The sequence below is a fragment of the Maniola jurtina genome, chromosome 17 (genome assembly GCF_905333055.1).
Source record: "Maniola jurtina chromosome 17, ilManJurt1.1, whole genome shotgun sequence".
Lineage (NCBI taxonomy): Eukaryota > Metazoa > Arthropoda > Insecta > Lepidoptera > Nymphalidae > Maniola > Maniola jurtina.
In genome coordinates, this window is record NC_060045.1 from 2,681,780 (window position 1) to 2,704,331 (window position 22,552).

Sequence of the window (22,552 nt, forward strand, 5' to 3'; positions counted from 1 at the left end):
TTCTATTTTTACATTATTAAACTGTGTACCTACCTAACTAATAAAAAATTAAAACGTATATCTAATCTGTATAGTGTATATATATAATTGCAATTTAATCTGTCTGCTGTTAATCAATATATATCTTTCTCACTTACATAATGTGATGTGTGTAACTAACTCTCTCTCTCTCCTGGAAACAACGAACTGAAAATAACAGTACGTCTAAATCCCAGTTAACTCCAAGGTTTAAACTACGTGAAGTAGTAAATAGTGGTTGGTAGTCTCCCCAGATCTACAGAAGCCGAAGCGATATTCAGAAATACCTGAATATCCCTAACACTAAGCTTTTGTAAGACGGACGGACGGACGGAGACTTTTGCATACTCGGGCGAAGAATTATAACCAGCGATATACATGTTCTATAGTATACAAGTGTAAATTAAAAAATTTCAACACCCCCGACAAATCATTTTCAAATAAATAATTATGTATATCTAGGCGACGTCCATCTTGACAGCTTGACATTTGTCAATTGACACTTGAATATTATGAACCTAAGGGTTATCTAACCTTCTTTTCTACAAGAAAACTAGAAAATAACTGATAACTTTTAAACGGCTGAACCAATTTTTTTGGATTATAGCTAAGAACACTCTCGATCAAGCCACCTTTCAAACAAAAAAAACTAAATTAAAATCGGTTCATTCGTTTAAGCGCTACGATGCCACAGACAGATACACAGATACACAGACACACAGATACACAGATACACACGTCAAACTTATAACACCCCTCTTTTTGGGTCGGGGGTTAAAAAAAGTATTAAACCATTATACTACCTTGCCTTACGTCATTATTTTAATACATTAGCTCAAACTTAACTCATTGTGCAACTCAAAAACTTTTTAGTGAAAATTAGTTTGTTGGCAAATAGTAATGAAAAACGTCTAGAAAATTCTCTCGTAGTAGGTACTTATAACTTTTTTACACTTAACTTTTTTTATTTATATCAAGCTAAGTATTTGTAAAAGTAAATGCTTTTCCTCGTGTAGGTAAATTAAACACAAACCCCAACCCTGTAAAAGTAAATTAGCAGTTATGCGTGATGCATTATTTACGCTCCGTTCAGAGGCTTTCGTCTATCTTAACTTGATTAGCAAATTTACTTTGGTTCAATTGCACGACAGGCGGTTAAATTTACGTGATTATTGTTACCGTTAAACTTTGACTACCAATAAAAAGCATAATGGTTGCACAAGTCAGTATGCATACTTCCATGATTAAGATTGAAGGCCCAAAATTAACAAATCCTGATTTTTGTAACACAATTTGCTGTTATTGACGATTTTATAAGAACCAATACATTATATTAACGTATTAGTGACACAAATCTGGATTTTAGCAATCTCAAAATAGACCATATTAAATCTAGCTCTTGTGCACTGTACTCGACATTTAACAATTCACGGGTACGATTATTGTCTATTAAATTATTATTTTACTATTATATTATTATTCTAGTGCTGCAAATGTTCATGGGTGGCGGTAATCACATAACATCAGGTGGCCTGAAAAATGGCGAGCAATCGAGCTTTTGTTAAAAAAAGTTATGTCAACTAGCTAAGACTGTCTATATTGTTTTTGTGAGCTGTGTTAGTAGTTCTGGTAACGTGTTTGTTTTTTGCTTAACAATGATTACAGAAAATTAAGCACAGAAAATGTGGAATTTTAAGACGAAATAAATAGCGATTAGAACAGACGTGAATAAATCATCTGGACCACTTTCATGCATCAGTTAAAGTTATGGTAACGTTACTTTAACCGCCTGTCGTGCAAATGGACCTTAATCTTTTCTGAGAACTACTGGCGCTAGCTTTATCTGTCGCCAGTCATTGAGACGCCTTTAGTGGTTAACAGAGATTGGTTTGTTTACTTATAGAATAAGTATCAATTAACTTTAGCTGAGTTTAGCCATTGACTGTGGCCACTTGGACAAAATCGGCTTGGGAAGGCTTTACGTAAGTGCTCGATTGATAAAGTTTTTTGCGTTTTAAGAACGAATAGAAATAGAAACACTTATTTTGCAGCGTAGACACTTAATGAACTTACTAGGAGATATCCGCGATTGCGTCCGCGTGCGTTTAGGTTTTAAAAAATCCTGCGGGAACTTTTTGTTTTTCTTCGGGGTGTAAGTTACCTCTGACCTTTCGTCAAAATCGTTTAAACCGATGGGCCGTGTAAAGCTTGCAGACAGACAGACTGACGAACGCATTAATTATAATGTTGATTGTTAATGCTCTTTTTAATTAATAGATTAGCACTTGGCTGGAATATTATTGGCTGGAATTAGGTGTCCATGGAAATCGGGGCATAAGGAACCCCGGACGGGTTTGAAAAGCTATAATTAATTAGTCGAGTATAGTAACTATACCTACTCGGCTAAGTCGTACTTAAAGTTTTATTTTATCCATTTTATAAGTCGATAAGTCTGTATTTAAAATGAATATCATACACCAACTCAAACGCTAAAATGACAGGAATTGTGCTCGAAGTATCTTGGATTTATAAGCTTGTCGTCAGCGGTGGTTTTTGAAAAAGAAAGGTAGGTATGCGATGCTAGAATTAATTCTATAACAAAACAGTTTGATTATTTTTCCCTTGAATAACCTCATATCAAAGTTTATAGTGGAGACCACGTGGAAATACAGTAAAAGTGAATTAGTTCCACAATTTGCATTTACCTGCGTGATAGGAATGATTTGATATGAGGGTCGGTCGGAATAGCTATGTACCTACTAGACCCTTATCTATATACCTACCCTACTACATACTATGATATGAAACAGACAATACAATTAACAAACCTTGATACGACCTTTATTGACCGCACGTCTCAATAAAAGTGGTCAAGTGCGAGCCAGACTCTATCACAAAGGGTTCCGCTACCGTACTATCGTCCAAGCAATAACACTTTATAATTTTTTGTGGTTGCCGTTTTGTAATTTTTATTGTTTCTTGTTATAGTGGCAATAAAAAAAATAATCTTTCTATGTATTACAGTTCACGAGATACAGTCCGGTGATAGGCGGACGGACAGATGGACAGACAGCGGAGGCTTAGTAATAGGGTCGCGTTGGTACACTTCGGGTACGGAACCCTAAAAAAAAAAACAATTCGAAGTGCTGTCGGTGTTGTTGGAAAGTTTTATAACAACTCTTTTCATTTCCACTGGAAGTACCTACGTGAGAATAACTTTAACAATAATACGAAACAAAGAAAACGTGGGGTTTTATTTGAACAGATTTTTTCATTCTTTTTTTGGTTCCTTTAAAAAACATCGACTCCAAAACATAAGTTTGTAACTTTTATAAGGTGTTCAAAGGTCACGAAAGTTTGGAAATCTTATTTAATCTCTAGTAAATATTTGCATGTTGGCATACAATCCATATAAATTATATAGATACCTACGATTTTTTAGATGGTACTATTTAAAGACCTGGAGAGTGGCAAAATATGACTTGATTCAATATGTCGGCTTGATATGAGATTACCTAGTGACGATTTTTCCCGCCTTGCCCTTACCCCTTAGGCTTTGTTCATACCAAAGCCATTGTAGCTGCGTAGCCAGTTTGCATCCGTACCGTAGCGGCGTAGTATAGTAATCAATAGGCATGGCGTAGAAGGTTATGACGTCCACCTCCTAACCAGAGGTGTGGGGTTCGATGTTTTAATTAGTAATTAAATATCACTTGCTTTAACGGTGAAGGAAAACATCGTGAGGTAACCTGCATGCCTGTGAGATCACCATAATGTTCTCAAAGGTGTGTGAAGTCTGCTAATCCGTACTTAGTGGTAGACTATAGCCAAACCCTTCTCACTCTAAGAGGAGACCTGTGCTCTGTAGTGAGCCGGCGATGAGTTGATCATGATGATGATGATGATGATGATGAATGGCGTATTGTTGGTTTGGTGTGAACAAAAAGTTGAATATGTATGCAAAACAGGTAATAAAACAGTAAAGGCGTAAGGTAATCCTCACAATACCTACGTAGTTTGGTGTGTACACAGCCTTAGTCCGCCTCTGGTACCCTGCTAATGCAAACAAGTATCTGCCATCACTCCTCGACTAGCTTACATCTTGAATACTATTTTCCTAGTTTACCAGGAAACATCTGGGCGCAGTGAGCTGTTTGAAAAATGCATGTATTAGCTTTATAGTCCATTTTCCGCCAATAAGCTTAAGCCGATTTACGACGCGTGGGCGAATATGCTCAATTTGGCAAATGGCAGTCCATTTTGCAGCGATTTTGTAAGCTTGGCATACTAAATTAAGCTGTTCACCGAAATACTCTTCAAAGTTCACATAAAGCTTGTAAATATGAACTAGAAACACTACTTAGTTATTTGACTGGTTAATTCTAATTTTAAATAATTAATTAATTATGTTGTTAATTAGAAAAAAATATTACGGTTGCCTTAAAAAATCTAAATAAGCATTTTTCTTCTTTTTCTGATCTAGAGCATAAAGATGATAAATGCAAATTGTGGAAAATTGGAACCAACTTACGCCGATCCTGTTACCTGAAAATTACTTTAATATGTAGGTATAGAGATTTTCTAAGAGCGCGCTTTAAATGCATTGGCCGTTCCTCTGGGACTGAAATTTATGGGTGGCAGAATAAGGAGCTGTATTTTTATTCTTTTAATGAAGATGTTTAACTTATGTTAACTTATATTTAAATACATAAATAAGGAGTGTAATTGACTGAATCAAAATACTTGTAGGGTCTCTACTCGCGTTTCTATTGTTATAGACAAATCAAAGCAAATCATGTCCAAAACGTTTCGCCATAACAATAAATCCTAATCAGAGGCGACGATAACACAACACAATAGTATTGATAGCGGTCCTATTTATCTTTAGAATTGCCCCAATATAGACACCGTTATCAGTTTAGCAATAATACAGTTGGGCTACGAATATACTTACGTAGACCGAAGGATCTTTGCCAGGGACCGGCCTCATTTATTAAAATTGTATATCCTCTAATATTATAAACGCGAAAGTTTATATGTATGTATGGATGGATCTTGTTACTTTTTCACACAAATACTACTGGACGGATTTGGCTGTTTGGAATAGAGATAGATTACACCATGGATTAACACATAAGCTACTTTTTATCCCGGAAAATCAACCGTTTAACCAATTTATATGAAATTTGGTACGGAGGTAGCTTGAATCACGTCCCGGAATTTGACATTTTTTGACACATTAACAACTTTTTATCCCGGAAAAGCAAAGTGTTCCCAAGGGATTTTGAAAAACCTAAATCCACGCGGGCCGAAGTTGCGAGTTGTCTAAATCATAAAAGGCAAACAGGAGGGTTCGAAGACTTACTGTATGATAGCTAAACTATGCGCAATGATATAGCCTTTACGTCATGGAACTCATTTACATGAATGCGCTATTCGGGATCTATTTACGGAATATTGCAATGATTTCCTTTCGCAAACGGACTCTTTAGAGTGATGAAATAACGTAGTTTATCTCGCTATTATCTGTGACTTAGATTTTTTATAAAGACACAAGAAAATACGGTAAAGATTTGCGCGACTGCACTGAATGCGTGGACGATCACACTAATATTATAAAGGCGAAAGTTTGTATGTGTGTGTGTGTGTGTGTGTGTGTGTGTGTGTGTGTGTGTGTGTGTGTGTGTGTGTGTGTGTGTGTGTGTGTGTGTGTGTGTGTGTGTGTGTGTGTGTGTATGTTTGTTACTCCTTCACGCAAAAACCACTGGACGGATTTGGCTGAAATTCAAAATGGAGATAGATAATATCCTGGATTAGCACATAGGCTACTTTTTATCCCGGAAAATCAAAGAGTTCCCTCGGGATTTTGAAAAACCTAAATCCACGCGGACGAAGTCGCGGGCGTCAGCTAGTATGTAATACAAAGAAAAATGCTCTGATAGCCCAGTAGTTGAAACTTTGGCTTCTTGTTTGGGTGATTTGAGCTTCGAATCTAACCTCTGACTTTTCATTTTTAAATGCTTTTCAACCAACCAATTAATCAGCCTGTTTGCGTCCACAGCTGGACATAGGCCTTCCCGAGAGTGCGCCACCACACACGATCCTCCGCCTTCCTCATCCACCTACTTCCCGGAGGTCGTCCCACACTGCGCTTGCTGATACGCGGTCTCCACTCCGTGGAGGTGTGGAAGCCGGATTAAAGGAATTAAATGTCATTTGTTTTAGTTGTAATTAAAAACATCGCGAGGAAATCTGCATGTCTAAGAGTTTTCCATAGTGTTCTCAAAGGTATGTGTAATCTACCAATCAGCACTTGATTAGCGTGAAGAGCCTAATTCCTTCTCATTCTGAAAGGAAATCCGTACTCAGTATCTGGTGGTGGGTTAAGTTGATGATGAATGATGCCCCAGTTATTATCACAAACTTATTTCTAGTCAAAATTGTGTAGGTAAGTATTATAGGTACTCTAGTTGAGTCGTACCTATGCAAAAGGATCTGGTAGCCCATCGCATTATCACCCCACAAAGGCCCCTTCATCTTCATGTTATTTTAAGGGATTATGACCCTCAGCAATTAGGAATACGACGCAGAGAGAGACCTTTGGCCTTAAACGTGTAGTAAATAGCAACAGAAGGTCTTCTAATGAAGTAATCATCTAAATAAAGTAACGGGCCCTTCCCTTATCACTCCAAGCAGTATCTCGCTCCATCCTAATTGCTATTGCAATCATATTTCGGTACAAAGTTGCCGAAGCCCCTTCAACCCTTTATCACGTACACAGCTAAATCAAATTGTATCTTCGTCTAAGTATATAATACCGAGAATTTCTCGGTATCCACCAAGTTTCATGCAGGTTCTCATTGGTAGAACAAAGTTCTGCTTTATGGTCCGTTGGTTGAAACCCCAAGACAGTTCAATTGAATAGCTTGAAACTTCAAATAGTTACTTTGTTCCTTGAGAATCATAATATTCGAGCACTATTCGAGTTATTAAGTTTTGACCGTGTTGATGAAGGCTTAATTTTTTCGACAAACTTTATAATAAACGAACTTTTGTATCTAAAAACTTTGATTTTTTGATTGATTAAACTTTATTTTGATTAGCCTGCCTCTACACTACAATTTTAAAATCTATTGGATCTGAAATTATATTTTTAGTGCTTATAGTATGCTAAATTAGTCATGTAGGTACGCAACAGCTTGAAATACCCGCAATCAGACGTCTATATTGGAAATGTTCCAGTAATAATTATCCTCTTCATCAATACCATTGTTTATCTCGGAGTTGAGTTAATCCTTTATTGGAACTGATTGTTATCATTTGCGGTAGGGTTTGAGCGTGCCTTACCAATGTAATTGTGTGTGATTGTTAATTAACTAACACGTTTTGACATTAGCTAATCTGAAATCGTAATAAGTTTGGGTAATTAGGAAGGTACCCTATATTGGAACAAGTGTAAATTAAAAGTTTATAACAACCCCGACAAGTGAAGGTTACAGTAACTAGAAAGGAGCCGATATATTTCAAACGGCTGAACCGATTTTCTTGTATTTATAGCTAAGAATACTCTCGATCAAGCCACCTTTCAAACAAAAAAACTAAATTAAGATCCGTTCATTAGTTTAGGAGGTACGATGCCACAGACAGATACACAGATACACACGTCAAACTTAACACCTCTCTTTTTGGGTCAGGGGTTAAAAAATAGGGATGATGACTACTAGTCAAATAAGCGACTTTTTATCAAATGTCAAAACGCTCGCTTAGTAAGGGAGTTTGTATCAAATTCACATATAAGACGTCATAACGTTTGATGTAATTAGACGTAATTTTTTAGTTAAATAGATAATTTAAACTGGTTAGCAAACCTAAATCTAGCATCTAATGTGGATTTAACGAATTTCGGAAAACACTCTATTTAATAATTACTAAGAAATAATTTATTTTTGACATAGACATCAGATTCATCCCTTGGATGAATTATTGATTCATCCAAGTATCATCCCTATTCAATCAATCAGGAAGAGACGTGTCAATTTATCATAGTTAATGTTTTGTTTACACCGCACGGTACCACGAAATTGGCTAAGTTAGCTAACTTTGTTAACTCGATTTATTTAATTTCAAATTGTTGTCTACCTAACAACCAAGTTCTAACGGCCAAGTTTTCGGGTTAACTTCGTGTGAACTAAGATAGCTAAGATTGTTTAAATCTCTGCGGGATTTCCCGGTTTATCTACTCCACCTTGTCTTGAATAGTTTTTACTAGCTGATACCCACGACTTCATTCGCGTGGATGTAGGTTTTTTAAAATTCCCGTGGGAACTCTTTGATTTTCCGAGATAAAAAGTAGCCTATGTGCTAATCCAGGGTATAATCTATCTCCATTCTAAATTTCAGCCCAATCCGTTCAGTAGTTTTTGCGTGAAAGAGTAACAAACATACACACACACACACACACACAAACACACACACACACACACACATACAAACTTTGTCCTTTATAATATTAGTGTGATCTATAGATGGAAATGGAACTTAGTTCGATTTGACTAAATAGTTCACCAAAGTGTTAAGTAAAGTTCCGAGTTCCGATTAAATCTAGTTCGACTCGAAATGATGAGAATCATTGTTGGAATCGGAACTTTTATTTAATCCATTCCATACTAATTATAGCGGGACGTCTAAGTCTTCTATTCGGGAGTTTGTCGGTTCGATCCCGGGCAAGTAGGACCCCTAATTTTCCGGAGCTAATATGTGCGATTAAATAATATCACTTGCGAAGAAAAACATTGTAAAGAAACCTGTATGCCCGAGTGCTGCATAGTGTTCTCAAAGGTCTGTGAAGTCTGCCAATCTGCATTGAGCCAGATTGGCATACTGTGACCAAACCCTTCACATTCTGGGAAGGGACCCGGAAACGGACGTTTCTTTTTATCCCAGAAAATAAAAAAGTTCTACGCGGACAACGTGGCGGGTTCTTATGAATGAAAGATTGATTTAGCTATTATGAATGAAAAGAAATGATTTTTTTAAGTACTTACCGAGTTAATTGCATTCGATTATTTCTCGTGCAAGCTGTAGCAGGGGACCCAATGATTAATTGAATTTCCTTAGTTAGAGATAATAAAGCTTTAGTCTAATGTCTACCTTCAGAAGTTTTTTTCGATCAAGTTTTCAGATTCACGTCCTTCAAATCAAATCATGGATATTGAATTCTCAATGGAATAAACCGTTACATATTGTATAAATTCTCTACTCATTTTATTCAGTCGATTGATGTAATTTCATTTCTTTCCGCCAATTTAAACTTTCGTCATACTGAGGAGCTGGCATACAAAACGGTGTAATTACACGAAGTAAAATTTTACAAAAAGAGCAAAAAACTCAATGAAAGCTATTGAAACTCTACTGTAATTGTACCGTTTTGATCGAAATCACTCTTATGAATGATTATGCTCGCGACTTCACCCTCGTGGATATAGGTAGGTTTTTAAATAACACTTATTTTCTGGGATAAAAAGTCCGTCTCCAGGATACAAGCTCTCTCTCCTGTCTGTACCAAATAGATGATAATATCTGCTACTTCATCTTCATAGATTTGAGGTTTTAAAAATTATGTCTAGGAACTCTTTGATTTTCCGGGACAAAATGTAGCCTATTATCTATCCCCGTGATAAGCTAACTCGGTATCAAATTTCGTCAAAATGGTTTGAATGGATGGGCCGTGAAAATGTAGCAGACAGACAGACACACCTTCGCATTTGTAATAATATTAAGTAAGTATTAAGTTACGATTCTAGATTATACGCGGGACGCAAAACTCGAATTCTGAACTCTAAGTACTAAGACCCACGCCCACAATCAGTTAGTTAACTATTTAGCTAGCTATATTAAAGTGGATGTAAAGCCTGACTCCCACGGTGCGTGTTTGTGCGCATTATCACGCACATCTGACGACCATGGACGATCACGCATCGCGGAAAAGGCTCGGACGTGAATGACGGCGTGTCTGCGCTACCACGGACGATACTCTGCCCACGCGGTCGGTACGGACTGCTCTGTGTCTGTCTGCGATATCACGCGCCGTGGGAAGCCGGTGTGAATGGACAGGCTGATTGAGTTATGTCAGAAGGTGCTTCTGTTTACCCCTCTGCTGAATTCAATTGGCTTTCAACAACTTCACATGCCAAAACCAATCCTCTTACGGTAACTCAATTAATCAATGAATAATATTGTCGTAGAGTATTACATTTCAATATTAACTTACATACTTATCCATAATGAAATTGAGTACTCTATGATACAAGCATAATAAATTATTAAGCTCGGGTTGTGTTAAAACTCATAAGCATGTTTGCTGGAGATGTTTTCCTTGATTGTTAAATCAATTAGTATTAATAAGCTAATAATATATTTTGATGATAATATATGGGGTTTTAAGAGCCTTCTCAGTCTACCGTCAACTGAATTTTTTTATTCGATTTTTGAAATATTTCTGTTGCACTAATATCTCTTCATTGGTATCTATTGTATTCCACTATGTAATTAGATTTGGTACCGCTGCCCTAAAGAGGTCATTTAGTGTTCTAGTACCTCGCCGAGACCCTGAAAAATGTAAGTAACATAGTTCAAACGAGGTGCTTAAATCTGCTTGGAGGGAATATTAAATTAAGTAACGATGGTCTGATCGTTGAGGATACTCGACCTTTAGCGAAATTTACATTTTCATACAGGGCAAAAACGGAAAGGTAGTATCGAGATACCTGTAAAATATGTCTTGCCATTAGGCCCTGTAATCTTTACCTTGCTAAACGATTTTTCATCATTATCTCAACCACAGAACACCCTAATACCCCGGGCTCTTCCAACATCAATGATTCAACCATTGCTGGTTACTCTATCTAACTATTCAGTTGAAGGCTTAGCCTTAACCCCAACCCATGTTCCGACGTGATTGAAGGGCAAACCAACAATTAAACACACTTTTGCATCACTACTCAGTAGGTACTCATATTATACAATATCATTATTATACCTACCTATATAAATATAATATAACCTATACCTACTATAAATGCGAAAGTTTGTTGGTTTCTCCTTCATTCATGTCGCAATGGAGTAACGGATCGACGTGATTTAATGCATAAGTATAGTTAAAGACCTGGAGAGTGGCCTATGTACCTACTTTTTGTTTCGGAAAATCAGAGTTCCCAAAGGATTTTTAAGACCTAAGCAATAAAGATGTTTAAGGCCGATTCACACCAAGTACGTACACGTGACACGTGCGTAGTGACGCGCGTAAACCCCTAACACACCGACTTACGCAAGCGGTGTGCCCTGTTTCATACAGTTCCATACATTACAAAGCAATGGTACGCGCTACGTCTACGCTTACGCAGCCTGTGTGAACGAGCTATTAAATCCACGTGGAAGTCGCGGGCATAAGCTATTTTATAATATGGGAAGTTATGGGGGGATAATATAATAATGATGACTTGAGAGCATGACTCTCTGAGTCTGTCATTATTGCTACATTTCTATCCAACGCACGTAGTAGGTATTTCATAAATCAGCCTAAATGAAACGTTTCTAATTGAATAGATACATTCAATGCGACGTTCTGAAGCGATAAGGTAGGAAGGTAACCGGCTAGTCATCTGGTACTGACGCCTCGATGAGTTTCCCTGCCCGGTGTTACCGGGTTAACGGTGCAAATAATTTGATAGGGAGAATTTGTGGGCCTATTTGGTCTATCCTACGATCATATAGTTTTAATATGAACTATTATTTATTGATTATTATCAGTTCTACGGCGCATACTAGTTAATAAGAGCCTCGACTAAAATTCGAAAGTCGCCGGTTCAAACCCCACCTGTTGCACTATTGTCGTGCTTACTCCTAAGCTTTACGCTTAGTTGAAGGGAAAAGGGTAATATTTTAGTCATCATGATAAACTTGGCTAATATTCTTTCAATAAGTGTGTCTATCCATCTGCCAGATGTGTGTTACTGCTTCCCAGTAATATACATACAATTACAGTACTGAATCGATTGGATTCAGCCAATTTTGAAGAAATTTGGTACAAAGATAGCTTTCATCCTGGACGCGGATATACTATATGGGATCATCCCGGAGTATCAGAGTTCCCATAAGCTTTTTAAAGACCTAAATCCACGCGAACGAAGTCGCAGGCTTCATCTAACTCAAGCTCCTTTGTCTAGAAACTTAAAATCATGCATGGTTCTAATTTTTTTTTGGCTATGAATATTCTTAGTTGAAGACTAGAACCACAGTAAATTTTCTAAGAACAGGTTACACTTTTTTCTACATTCAGTAATATACTATATACTATTTTATATACAATTTACTATAGTAAAGTGAGAATAAAATACAGACCTTATTAAATACATATTTTATCAGAGTCACGCCCATGTCGGATAAGGTTTTAGCCAAAAAAAAGGAGGCTGTATGCCTACCAGACCTAATAACGGGGAAGATATGCTCATAAAAAATTATTATTTTTTCTCTTATTACTTTTTATATTCTGTCTTCATTAACTCGTGTATGTAATGAAATAGGCTCCGTAATATTTTATCGCTCAGTTTATTATTTAGGTACTAAATATTCTATACTTAAATGAAAATTCTTTCCGTGTCCAATGTTTTGTTAAAAAAACCATTACTAAATGTAATTATGAATAATATAATATATATAAATAAAATAAATTCTATCGTTTTTGTAATTCGGTCTTGCCTACGTATACCTACCTAATCGATATCATTTATATGCGTATACAAGGCGAATATCTAATAAGTTTAAGATTTTTGCAGGTTTCTTGATTCAAATAATAAATTCTAATTATTAATTTATTATTTGAATTAAATTATTTAAATGTAGCAATAATGACCATCTCTAGTAAAAATAATTTTCAGATTTGCTATTCAGTCCCGATTGGCCCAAAAAGCTTTCGCTGAGACTGTGCCAGCTATTAGTCCCACCTGTTGCCTTCTGCTTCTCTTAATTAGCTAATTTACTTAATCTAATCTATTGTAATGTTTGCTACTAGTATTTATCATCAGTGGGTAATTAGTACGCGTTTTAATAAAGGTTTAATTAAGTATAAGAACAACTTTGAAATTCAGACCATTTCATTGCTGCCGACAGTACCAACGTAGCTGTATCTACTTTTTTTTATCCTAGGTTAGAAAAAAAGGCATACACAAAATATTAATAGAAAAAAATGTTTGATGATTTCCCTGGCGTAGTGGTGGTACACTCTGGTATGTTGCCTTTCAAGTGAGCGGTTTTAGGGTCAATTCCTGAAGCATGGTGGGCTACGTCAAAATATCTCTAGGTGGCTAATTTATAATAGTATTCGAGTCCTTAGTTTGAACGTAACATGTTCACTCTACATACTGTAACATAAAGATGCAACTCCTCGATTAATCGATGTATGCAAGTTGCAATCTACACGTCATGGATTTCAAAAAATTTTGATTAATTCTATATTGAGTAATAGGATCTTAAGAAACGTATTCACCACCATCTAATCACCTTATACCAAATCCGACAGAACAAGTGTAAATTAAAAATTCGTAACACCCCCAACAAGTGAAGGTTACAGTAACTAGAAAAGAGCTGATAACTTTCAAACGGCTGAACTGATTTTCTTCGATTATAGCTAAGAACACTCTCGATCAAGCCACCTTTCAAACAAAAAAACTAAATTAAAATTGGTTCATTCGTTTAGGAGCTACGATGCCACAGACAGATACACGGATACACATCTCAAACTTATAACATCCCTCTTTTTGGATCGGGGTTTAAAAAGAGTCGCTTTGACTTTATTTTGTTTACAGCAGAATAAAAAAAATAGGTATAAGTGCTTCAACATAGCCTTTTACCTTATAAATTGTCTAAACGACAAATATAATAAACAATAATTGTGGTTGTGAGGATATTTCCACGGATACAGTTTGACATCCTTGAACTCTTCTTGTAATCATTTATCAAAGAACAAGATAGAGGCAGTACCTAGCATTTAAGATAATTAGTTACTCATGTTCGTAAGGAGAGTAGGTACTTAGATCATGAGACTTCACCAATTAATAAACACGTCTGCACAAGGGTCTCTCATTAATTTACCAACGAACCACATAATATTTCACGAGAATAGCTTGTTGTCTAAATATATAAAAGGAAAAGGTGAATGACTGGCTGATATTATATCGACGCACAACTCAAGGTACTGGACGGATTGGGCTGAAATTTTGCATTTTTTCTACTCCATTCCATCAGCAGCCTTTCCAAGAGCGCGCCACCAAATATGGTCTTCCGCCTTCCTCATCCACCCGCTTCTTCAGGTCATTGGTCCAGCGAGCTGGAGGTCATCCCACACTGCGCTTACGCGGTCTCCACTCCAGAACACGACTGTCGGTTCTACGACAGACATGACCTGCCCATTGCCACTTCAGCTTGCTAATCCTTTGAGCTTTGTCGGTCGCTTTTGTTCTTCTGTGAATTTCCTCGTTCCGGATTTATCCTGAGAGGTGTGAGGGAAATTTTGTATTCAGATAGGTATTATGACGTAGACATCCGCTAAGAAAAGATTTTTGAAAATTCAACCCCTAGGGTGGTAAAAGGAGTCCACGCGGATGAAGTCACGGGCATAATTGTTTTATTATAATGTTAGGAAGGTTGAAAATGAAATCAATCAAGATTATCATTCGGTCATAATCACTCATGCGTCTTTCTCCGAGCCGCGTGTCAATGTCAGTTAAACCCCGGCTTTTGCCGAATAAGCTTCGCATCAAATGTACGCTGAAAGGGAATTATTAGGAATATATGGAATATATTATAGTTACCTACTTCATATCACGGAATTCAGCATAAATATTATTATACCAGTAGGTACTATTGTCTATTCTGTGATTATTAATTAGGCATGTTACGTTCATATTACATGGCGTATATAATTCGTGCTCTGAGAAGAATAAGCCAGAAGATTAAAACTCATGAGAGTAGAAGAGATAGCGCTCTACAAATGAATTTAAACCAAGTGAAAAGTATTAACAGGGGTCTCTCCGTCACTTACTCCATACAATCGTAGTTTGATTCTCATTTGAATATTAGGTAAGCAATTAAAGTTTATGAAATTTTGAAGACACATTTTAGAAACTAATATCTGTGTCTGTGGTTTTCCAAATTACTTTTTATTATTTCTTACGTGTATAGGTACCTACTAATTTTTACTGTCTACGAGAGCTTAAAGAACAGCCACAAGGGACTCTGATACTGAATTAAAATAAATAATGGCAATAGTTGCAGGAATTGCACGGGCTCCAAGAGCCGCAAAAAGCCGCAAGGGCCGCAAAAAGCCGTAAAAGCTGCAAAAGTCACACTCGCTGAGCAAATACGACTGCTGCTACTACGTCATCACTATCCTTAATTGCGGCTCTTGCGGCTGTAATAATATCACTCACCTGTAGCGTGTAATTTTCGTAACGGATCCACAATCGCGAAGTACCGATCAGCCGACAGCGCTGTCAGTGTAAATACGGATACTCCGATGCTGACGTCCTTCGCTGCTTCCGATATCTTGCACACCAGTTCCCCCCATGGCCAGGATTCCACGGTGTAGACGATCGACGTGAATGGTACACACGTGATGATTACCAGCAGGTCTGCGAGCGCGAGCGAGAGGATGTACCTGAAAAGATAGATTGTATTAGGTCTCTCAGAGGGAAACCACGCGATGAGTTGCGTTGGCGGCGCCTGACTAGTGCCGCTTCGTCATCCTACATAGAAATCGCTGTAACCGACGTAGTGCGGCGCTGCGATTCACGCGCAATGGACTAGGGAGCAGAGAGAGGCGGGGAAGAGACTGCTGTACCTAAGCACATTAAGCCGAGTCGACGTACCGGAGCTGCTGATCCGGGTTACATTAAGCTGACGCCTAGTTAACGGCGAGGCGAAAGGCGATACGTTGCCGATGTCTTTCCGAGTTCACATGTGTGCTATGACCTTTATAGCAAATCCCAACCACGCAATCATTAAATAGGTTCTATGCGGTTCAATATCAACGCAGATTAGTAAATTCGCCGAACGGGAATGCAAATTTCCTCAGTTTTGCCCAACGTTTAGTTCGTAGAAAGTGCAAACGGAATAAAATAACACACACGTTAATCTCTTTGAAGATGGTATCAATGAAATGGATGCGTTTTTAACATTCCAACTACAAATAGCTTCTATAAATATTTTAAACTAGCTGATGCCCGCAGCTTCGCCCGCGTGGATTGGTCAGATCCCCTGCAGCATCAGGATTGAGGAGTTGGACTCCAAATTTTTTATGAAACAATGTCGCAAAGTTCCTCTATCGATTAAAAAAGAAATGACGCAAATCGGTTCAGAAATCTCGGAGATTTCGGTGTACATAGGTAGAAAAACACAACTCCCTTTTTAAAAGTCGGTTAAAAAAGTAGCCTATTTTACGCCCTGGTCAATCCTCTACTTGCCTGTGAAAGTCCCGTCAAAATCGGTTCAGCCGTTCCAAAGATTAGCCTTTTCAAACAGACAGACAGACAGACAGACAGACAGACAGACAAAAATTTTAAAAACGTGTGATTCAGTTATGGTATCGTTCAAATAACCATATGAGCTTAATATGAGATAGTTATTTCGAAATTACAGACAGACACTCCAATTTTATTTATTAGTATAGATATAGATGTCATTTAGCCATATGTACAGTCCAGAAATAAAGATACTTTTGGGCGTGCTCGTCAAATTCACTTTTCCGAGTTAGTACGAGTTTAGTTTTGGAACTAAAAGCTTACTATACTACAACATGAACGTTAAAGAGATAATGCACAAAGAGAACTTTGTGCTATACTAAATTATTACTAGGTCATACGTTAAATATCTAGAACAAGCTAACATTTCCGGATTGTTCAAGTTAATGTTGTGAATCAGTCTGTTTGAGATTCCAACAGATTTGAAAATAGGCTAAGTAATCTATACTAATAAATAAAATTGGAGTGTCTGTCTGTAATTTCGAAATAACTACCGCATATTAAGATCATATGGTTATTTGATTTGAACGATACTATAACTGAATCACACGTTTTTAAATTTTTTGTCTGTCTGTCTGTCTGTCTGTTTGAAAAGGCTAATCTTGGGAACGGCTGAACCGATTTTGACGGGATTTTCACAGACAAGTAGAGAATTGACCAGGGAGTAACATAGGCTACTTTTTTAACCGACTTTCAAAAAGGGAGTTGTGTTTTTCTACCTATGTACACCAAAATCTCCGAGATTTCTGAACCGATTTGCGTCATTTCTTTTTTAATCGATAGAGGAACTTTGCGACATTGTTTCATAAAAAATTTGGAGTCCAACTCTTCAATCCTGATGCTGCAGGGGATCTGAGCAATCCACGCGGGCGAAGCTGCGGGCATCAGCTAGTAACATATAATATATTCTTATCTTCATCGTGAGAATGCTTCTCGCCCAAAGTAGAAAACTTTACAAAATCACCAACTTATTCTCCCTTTATGTTACTTAGTTGTTACTTCTTAAAATCTTTGGGTCGTCAAAGAGAATGGTGCTTTTCCCAAAAGTTCTGAAGTCAACGTTTTGTTTACTTGCAATTATTTATTTTGACTAAATTATAAAGTGACCGTCGTCTTACCCATAATTTAGTTAGGACCTTTAGTTTGGTTGGGAAAAGTCGGCGGTTCGATCCCGGGCACGCACTTCTAACTTTTCGGAGTTATGTAAAGTTTTAAAGTTTTATGCAAAGTTACATAAGTGAGTTGTTTAAAAGGAATTAAACATTCAAACTTTTCTCATCTGGAGAGGAGTCCTGTGCTCAGTAGTGAGCCGGCGATGGGTTGATCATGATGATAGTAATGATAGTTGAATACTTATAATATATTATTACAAACTATTCTAAAGTCTTCGATTACTTAGTTATATAACTGTGGAAAATGTTTTGAAAGTATCGCTAACAAATCTGTACCCATACTTTTATAGCCGATAGCTAAGAAAAAAAATCCATACTAATGTTATAAATGCGAAAGTGTGTCAGTCTGTATGTCTGTCTGTCTGTCTGCTACCTTTTCACGGCCCAACAGTTTAACCGATTCTGACGAAATTTGGTACAGGGTTAGCTTATATCCCGAGGACGGACATAGGCTACTTTTTATGCCGGAAAATCAAAAAGTTTCCATAGGATTTCCAAAAACTCATCCGCTAAACCGATTTGTATGAAGTTTGGTACCGAGGTTTTGGCCACTGATTAGTATTCATATTAGAATCTGTATCGTGAGGACCTTAAAATAGATTGACCCGAGCACTACGATTGCCTAAAAAAAAATTTTAAGGCCGCGTTTTCACCTGTAAGTTTTACTCACGTGAGTAGGTTACGTAGTTAATTGAAAACAATTTCACTAATATAAATGTGCTTATAAGAGTGTTTCCATTAGTAAATTTAAGCCTCAATAGCTCAACCGGTAAAGGAGTGGACTGAAAACCGAAAGGTCGATGGTTCAAACCCCGCCCGTTGCACTATTGTCGTACCTACTCCTAGCACAAGCCTGACGCTTAGTTGGAGAGGAAAGGGGAATATTAGTCATTTAACATGGCTAATATTCTTTATTTAAAAAAAAAAAAAAAAATTGTCGTAAGTTAATCGTGTAAGCTCCTTACGTGAGTAAAACTTACAGATGTATCCACGGCCTAAGTCATAGTATGTTTCTAAAAATTACGAAGTTAATTGCCTTATCATAATAATGGACTGTTAATCTTTGTGAATCAACTTTTTTACGTTCATACGTTATTGACACGCTAGGCTTCCTACTTACTTAGTTACTTTGTTGAGAAATAGGTTTTTTATAGCTTTTAAAATGAACCAGACGAGTCACCTGAGGTAATAAGTTCAATATCATGAAGAAAGTAATGACTTACTTATACTTAGTTAGTTTTAAAGCAACCGCTAGCCGTACCTACCTATAGCCCACAGAATCTATAGCCATAAGTATTTAATAAGTCCATGGTACCATTATTATAAATGTGAAAGTATTTCTGTCTGTCACTCTCTGCTACCTTTTCACGACCCATCCGTTTAACCGATTTAGACAAAAGGTACAGGGATAGCTTGCATCCCGGAAATGCATGAATAAACTACTTTTTACCCCTCATAGCTTGAGTTTTAAGTTTACGTTATTATTTATCACCATTAGGTACATCATTATCTTACAAATTCAACAATTGACAATCAAAATGTGTACAGTGATACCTATTTTGAAAAATGCTTTGAGTTTGAGTTTACCCCGAAAAATCAAATAGTTCCCTCGGAATTTTTATAAATCTAAATCCACGCGGTCGAAGTCGTGGGCATTATCTAATATAATATATTACTACTCATATTATAAATGCAAAAGTGTGTTTGTTTGTTGGTTTATTGGTTTGTTGGATTGTCCTTGGATCGACGTGACACAGGCTACTTTTTAACCGGAAAATCAAAGAGTTCCCACGGGATTCTTGAAAACCTAAATCCACGCGGACGAAGTCGCGAGCATCAGCTAGTGCTATATAAAACTGTGGAATACCTACTTAGATCTTAATTACTTTGCTTTCATCCACTATTTATTTACATTTTCCGTTTTAGAAATTCTTTGATTTCAACTTAGATTGGATTCATTTTATATGGCTATTAACCTAGATTTCTGGACATAAAAACATTTTCGATGAGAAAAAGAAAATTTTCCTTAGCAAATAATAAGAGTGAAATTAAAATCCTTATAGCTGTGGCGTGCTAACTAATTGTGTTATATCAGAAAACTTGGTTAATTTGGGGCTAACTGCAAACTGCTGTTCCATTTAAAATGTAAACAAACGAAAGTAAATGTAAATAAGTATGTAACTTATACCTAACTGAGCTATAAAACGTTTATTTTCGTAACATTGTTTCGTGACTTATAATTAGGGTTGCGCACCTCAAAAGGAAAAACGGAACCCATATAGGATCACTTTGTTGTCTGTCTGTCTGTCTGTCTGTCCGTCCGTCGTGTCTGTCAAGAAACCTATAGGGTACTTCCCGTTGACCTAGAATCATGAAATTTGGTAGGTAGGTAGGTCTTATAGCACAAGTACAGGAATAAATCTGAAAACCGCGAATTTGTAAAAAATAAAAAAATAAAAAAAATAAAAATTAAAATGTGTTCCAATTTTCAAAGTAAGATAACTATACCAAGTGGTGTATCATTATGAAAGGGCTGTACCTGTACATTCAAAAACAGATTTTTATTTATTTTTATGCATAATATTTTTGAGTTATCGTGCAAAATGTTGGAAAAAATACCCGAGTACGGAACCCTCAGTGCGCGAGTCTGAGTCGCACTTGGCCGGTTTTTTCATATTCGATTACTTACGTGTTGGGCACATTCCTCATAGCCTTATGCCTGACAAAGACAGCGACGAGGGTGCCATTGCCGACCACTCCGATGAGGAATATGAGCGCGAACAGCAACGGCACGATGTACGTCTCAGGGCGCTCGTCGTACGGCTTGTAGGGCTCCGAGATGTTGTATGTGTCGTTATAGTCCATGGTGCATGTTCTGGAACAAGGGAAAGATGTTTCTTGAAAAGGTCCAGTTTAAGAAATTAGCTCTAGTATCGACTGATTTGTGAGAATAGTCGATACTAGAGCTAATTTATTGAACTGGACCCTTTCAAATAAAGATTTTTATATTAATCTGTGAGGATGGTACTGCCATTGTCGCAATTAAAATACCATAAGCCTACGTTGTTGTATTAGTTTACAAATTGAGAAAAACCAAATTAAATTTGAATTTCTCGGGCAGGTCCCTCGCTTCCACCTTAAAAAAGTTTTTATTTGATTTTGTTGCACCATGTTCTCTTTCTTAAGTCAATGCATGTTTTTTTACAAATTTTGTCAAAAAAGTATCAAACTAGACTGTTTGTGTAACGACGGCTTTATGACAGTTATTATAAAGCCATAGTTATACCAACATTCCTGTTTGACGGATTGTTGTTTGTTGTTGACAAAGCTTGTAAAAAACATATCAAATGTTAAACTTGTATTGTCATTACGTATTTTAGACATAAGCTATATATTGTTGTCTCTCTTTTGTTAAACATATTTACACGTTTTCTAGGCTGAGGATAGCAAACTTTCAAGCTGTTTGAGATGGGGGAAGATAAAAGCTTGATGTATTGAATATCTACATGTATCTCATGTATTTGAACTTTTAATGTTAGTTCATCCACCCAGTTACCCCACAGTGTTAACGCTGCTAAACCTGGTAGGTAGTAAGAAAATATGGTAGAAAGAAACAGGATGTAACAAAAACTAAGCGCTATTATTTACTACCTAAACGCAATCCAATCGCAACCATTTTCTTCATACTTGTACAATGTACATGTAGTGATTTAGTATTTTTCAAAATCGTAATGTACAGCGTGCGAAACTCGGGGCCAATGCCCTGCCTATGACGTGACATTGGCAGCGCAGCGCCTATCTTCGCAACGTTCGTTGACCTGTAGCGTTAGCTAGATATTTAATTTGCAATACTTCGCGAACTTTAAAAAAAAGTTAGGTTTTAAATTTGTTTTTCGCGTATTTTTTGTGGTATCTAATTAGTAATCATCAGTACTTACCTGTTTTCATTTTTGCTAGCATTCTAATAAAATAACTGCAGCCTATATAAATAGTTCGAAGTCGGTTAAATAACTTTGCCTGTAAATAGGACTCATAAGGGATTTTTAATTAACTTCAGTAGGAGTTAATTAAAATCCGTTGGAATATTTTACTCAAATAATAAGTAAGTATTTGAAAGTGGAGCTAAATAAATCCGGTTTAATTAAGAACAACCGGGGCGTTTTAAAAACTTTTATCGATAATTAAAATAAATTACACGCATTAATATTCATTTTAATAATATTTTCGTCCATATACGGACATCACTCACATTATTTAATATGCTTTAAAATATTATGCAATCCAGTTTCAGTCATTCAATTTAAAATTGCCAATAAGGCCGGGCTTACATAAGCAGCTCGAGCAGTTAGCCAAAAAAGATCAAAATACACGGACCTCTCGGGCAGTGCTGCCGTTGACAACTGCTGCAGCAGTCGGTTTCAACAATTACAACTTTAAACAGTCGGGCGGGAAGAGCATGCGAAGCGGAGGTGGGATGAGGGCAGGGAGAGTAACTGCACGATAGCAGTCGACTGCTTGAGCAGTTCCATGTAGGCGTACCTATATGCAAATAGACGACTTGCATACAAATACACTATGCAGTCGCAGCTTGAAGCTGTTAACCCTGACTGGTTCAAGCTGCCCGTGTAACGCGGACTTAATATTGTTGTGGCATCCGCGAAATCAAATTCATACATTTCGATAGTAAACTAAATCCATTTTATATTTTTATTTTCATATGCGGCTCGATGTTTGAATGCTTTATTTTAATGGAATTTGGATTTATCGAAACATGTTTTTTTTATTCAA

The 22,552-nt window shown here is 36.9% G+C and overlaps 1 protein-coding gene across 1 annotated transcript in view; it reads right to left on the reverse strand.

Annotated features, from left to right (window-relative positions):
- Nucleotides 1-22,552, reverse strand: part of LOC123873563 (neuropeptide CCHamide-1 receptor-like) — a 131,928-nt gene that overhangs the window by 41,630 nt on the left and 67,746 nt on the right. Inside the window, exons 2-3 of the mRNA XM_045918444.1 lie at nucleotides 20,454-20,639; nucleotides 15,504-15,730 (exon numbers count right to left, since the gene is read on the reverse strand). Coding sequence (XP_045774400.1) covers nucleotides 15,504-15,730; nucleotides 20,454-20,629 — 403 coding nt within the window. The 5' untranslated portion in view covers nucleotides 20,630-20,639. The remainder of the gene's footprint in view (nucleotides 1-15,503; nucleotides 15,731-20,453; nucleotides 20,640-22,552) is intronic.